This window comes from Eimeria necatrix, genomic scaffold (genome assembly GCF_000499385.1).
Source record: "Eimeria necatrix Houghton genomic scaffold, Enh_scaff948, whole genome shotgun sequence".
NCBI lineage: Eukaryota > Apicomplexa > Conoidasida > Eucoccidiorida > Eimeriidae > Eimeria > Eimeria necatrix.
Genome location: NW_013654746.1, coordinates 267 through 3,184, shown reverse-complemented (window position 1 = coordinate 3,184; position 2,918 = coordinate 267). Strand labels below are relative to the sequence as shown.

Below are 2,918 nucleotides of genomic sequence, written 5' to 3'. Positions count from 1 at the left end.
TTTCCTCCGACACACACTTCTCCCAGAGAGGCATTTTGTTGAATACTTCTGCAGTGCTGCGCTGCGCTGCAGCAGCCGCTGCTTATGCTGCAGCAGCCGCTGCTTATGCTGCAGCAGCCGCTGCTTATGCGCCTTTTCTTGTTCAAAAGAGCCTAATTAGATTAGTGAAGGCAAAGAGGGTGAATTGGGACTTCTTTTTGGGGCTTTTTGGCTCGGGCTGCAGAGTTGCACAGCGGCTTTCTGGCTGCTGGCGGCCGACGGGGGCTCTGCTGGAGGCCCCGCTGGCCGAGGAATTTCCCGAGAAATTCCCTCAAGTTCTGTTGATATAAATATCAAAAAGAAGTTTTAAATTGCAATTAAAAAGCAACTCCGGCGGCGGCTCGACGCCAGCCGGGTGTACGTACACCGCCAAGCTCAAGTGTCCGGCGTGGCTGGAGGCAGCGCAGCAGCCGAACTCCAGCTGCGATCTTCGCTGAAAAGTCCCGAAAAAACGAACTTTGAGTTTTCTTTTGTTTTTCTTTTTCGATCTTTTGTGTTGGGGAGGCGCGGGAGTCGCCGGGGCACTTCGCGGCCTCCGAACACTTTGCAAGTTGCGTCGGTGGCGGCGCAGCCGCTGCGCGCAGCGGCCTCGCGCGAGAAGACCTTTCGGGCCTCTTCGAGCAGTCTTCTTGAATTTGAATTGCATTTGCAAATTAATTATTTCTTTGGAGCCGCGAGTCGCAGGCGGGCAGCAGCGCGCTGCTGCGTTTCAGCTTTCCTCGCCAGCAGAACAGCATCGGCGCCGCAGCAGCTGCTGCTGCTTCTCGCGCGGCTCCCTCCCCGCCTTCTTTCCTTTCTTTGGCTTTTCTTTTCATTTTCTGAGTTATTTATTTGCAATTCGACGAAGAGCGGAGCCGTGGCCGCGCAGCAAGCTGCAGCTGCTGCGGGCTGTGCTGCAGCTTCCGCCGCGGCTGGGTCTTGGCTCGTTTTGAAGCTGCGCCGCCTCTCCTTGCCCAAGTGCTGCAAGCAGCAGCCCCCGCCGCGCTGCTTCTCCCGCTGCAGCGCAGCAGCAAGCTCTCCCGCTGCAGCAAGCTCCCCCGCTGCAGCAAGCTCCCCCGCTGCAGCAAGCTCTCCCGCTGCAGCGCAGCAGCAAGCTCTCCCGCTGCAGCGCAGCAGCAAAGCCCTGAGTGTGTGCGTGGGTCTCTGGCCATGCGGGGCGGCGAAGGCTCTCGGGGGGCCCCCGAAGAGGAGTTGGGGGCCCCCCCCCTGCGGCAGTTGCCGCCCGCGGGGGCCGGGGGGCCCCCCCGGCCCCCGGGCTGGTGCGGAGTTACTCCAGTTTGGACCCTTCTAATGATGCTTTTACAGTTTCTCATGAGATGGACTTCGAAGATTGGATAAGTTCGGGATTGAGTTGTTTGCAGCTGCTGCTGTCTTCTTGCGTGGTGGGTCTTGGGATTTATTTGCTGCTGACTTGTCCGGAGATGGCAGCAGAAGCCCCGCTGCTGTTTTACTTCGTGGCGTTCTCGCTTGCTGCTGAGCTGCTGCTGCTGCTGCTGCTGCTGCTGCTGCTGCTGGCCGTGCGGCTGCTGTGCGGGGCCGCGCGGGCCGAACACGCAGCAGCAGTCTGCGGACTCTGCCACAAAAGCCTCGAAGGAGTTATTTACTTTTGCTGCGCGGGTTTCGGGGCCTTTTTGCTGCTGCTGCTGTCTGCTGCAGCGCCGGGGCAGCAGCAGCAGCAGCAGCAGCAGCAGCAGCAGTGGGTCTCGTACTTGGGCCAAAGGCGGCTCTTTGTCTGGGCCTTTGTGGGCCTCGAAGTGGCTCTTTGCTTCCTTTATTGTCTCCAAACTATTCCAACTCTTTTTGGAATTTGCAAATTTGCTTTTCAAAAACTTTACTTCAAACTTTCCGGCAGAGACGAACACCAGTGGAGGCCCCACGAGGTCTCGCTGGCCTACGCCCGCCTCGCCGACTACGACTACTCCCTGCGCCACATGCACAACCCTGCTGCTGCTGCTGCTGCTGCTGCTGCTGCTGCTGCTGCTGCTGCTGCAGCAGACAGTTCCAGGGTGTACGTACACCCCGCGGAGCCAGACTCGCCCGCCGCTGCGCAGGCCAGGGAGAGGGAACAGGCCCTCCTGGACCAGAACATCTGAGTGCAACACCTCAGCTAGCCAACAGCCACCAAATGGCTAGCTGGCAGCTAGCCAACAAGCAGCAAATGGCTAGCTGGCAGCTAGCCAACAGCCCGCAAATGGCTAGCTGGCAGCTAGCCAACAGCCCGCAAATGGCTAGCTGGCAGCTAGCCAACAGCCCGCAAATGGCTAGCTGGCAGCTAGCCAGCAGCCAGCAAATGGCTAGCTGGCAGCTAGCCATCCACTCACCAGCAGCTAGCTGTGAGCTAGCGGCTGGGAGTTGCTGCCAGCCAGCTGCAAAGCAGCAGCTAGCCGCTGCTGCTCTCAGCCTCGCAAGAGGCAGAGGCGAAAACTGAACAAACAAAGTTTTAGAAGTTTTCTTTTTAATTTACTTTAGTGGATTTGTTAAATAATGTCTTCTCCACTTTTTGCAAAGAGTTTGAATTTTATTAACATTTACTTCGCATTTAATTTAATTATATTTTAGACATTTGCAAAGTTTACTTTGCTGCCTACTGGGCCAGCTAGGCTTCGCCTGTCGGAAACTAAGCAGCAGCAGTAGCAGCAGCAGCAGCAGCAGCAGCAAGCAGTATTTAGCTGGTGGCGCTACTGCTGCTGCTGCTGCTGCTGCTGCTGCTGCAGCAGCAGCAACACCTCCAGCTAGGGCCTCCTTTAGGATCTTGTACCTTAATCCCTACTGCCAGCCCGCTGGTGACAATGAACCAATCTGCCTTCATACAATAGCTGCCCCAGCTTGAGCAGCAGCACAACAGCAGCACCTGGGGAGCAGCAGCAACAGAAGTAGCA

The 2,918-nt window shown here is 57.3% G+C and overlaps 1 protein-coding gene across 1 annotated transcript; it reads left to right on the top strand.

Moving 5' to 3' along the window:
* Positions 1–1,460: 1,460 nt before the first annotated feature.
* On the top strand, positions 1,461–2,132 carry ENH_00083830 (hypothetical protein, conserved; the record flags this gene model as incomplete). The annotated part of the gene is made up of 1 exon (XM_013583475.1): positions 1,461–2,132. The coding sequence occupies one exon, from the start codon at positions 1,461–1,463 to the stop codon at positions 2,130–2,132; it is 672 nt and encodes a 223-aa protein (XP_013438929.1).
* Positions 2,133–2,918: the final 786 nt, after the last annotated feature.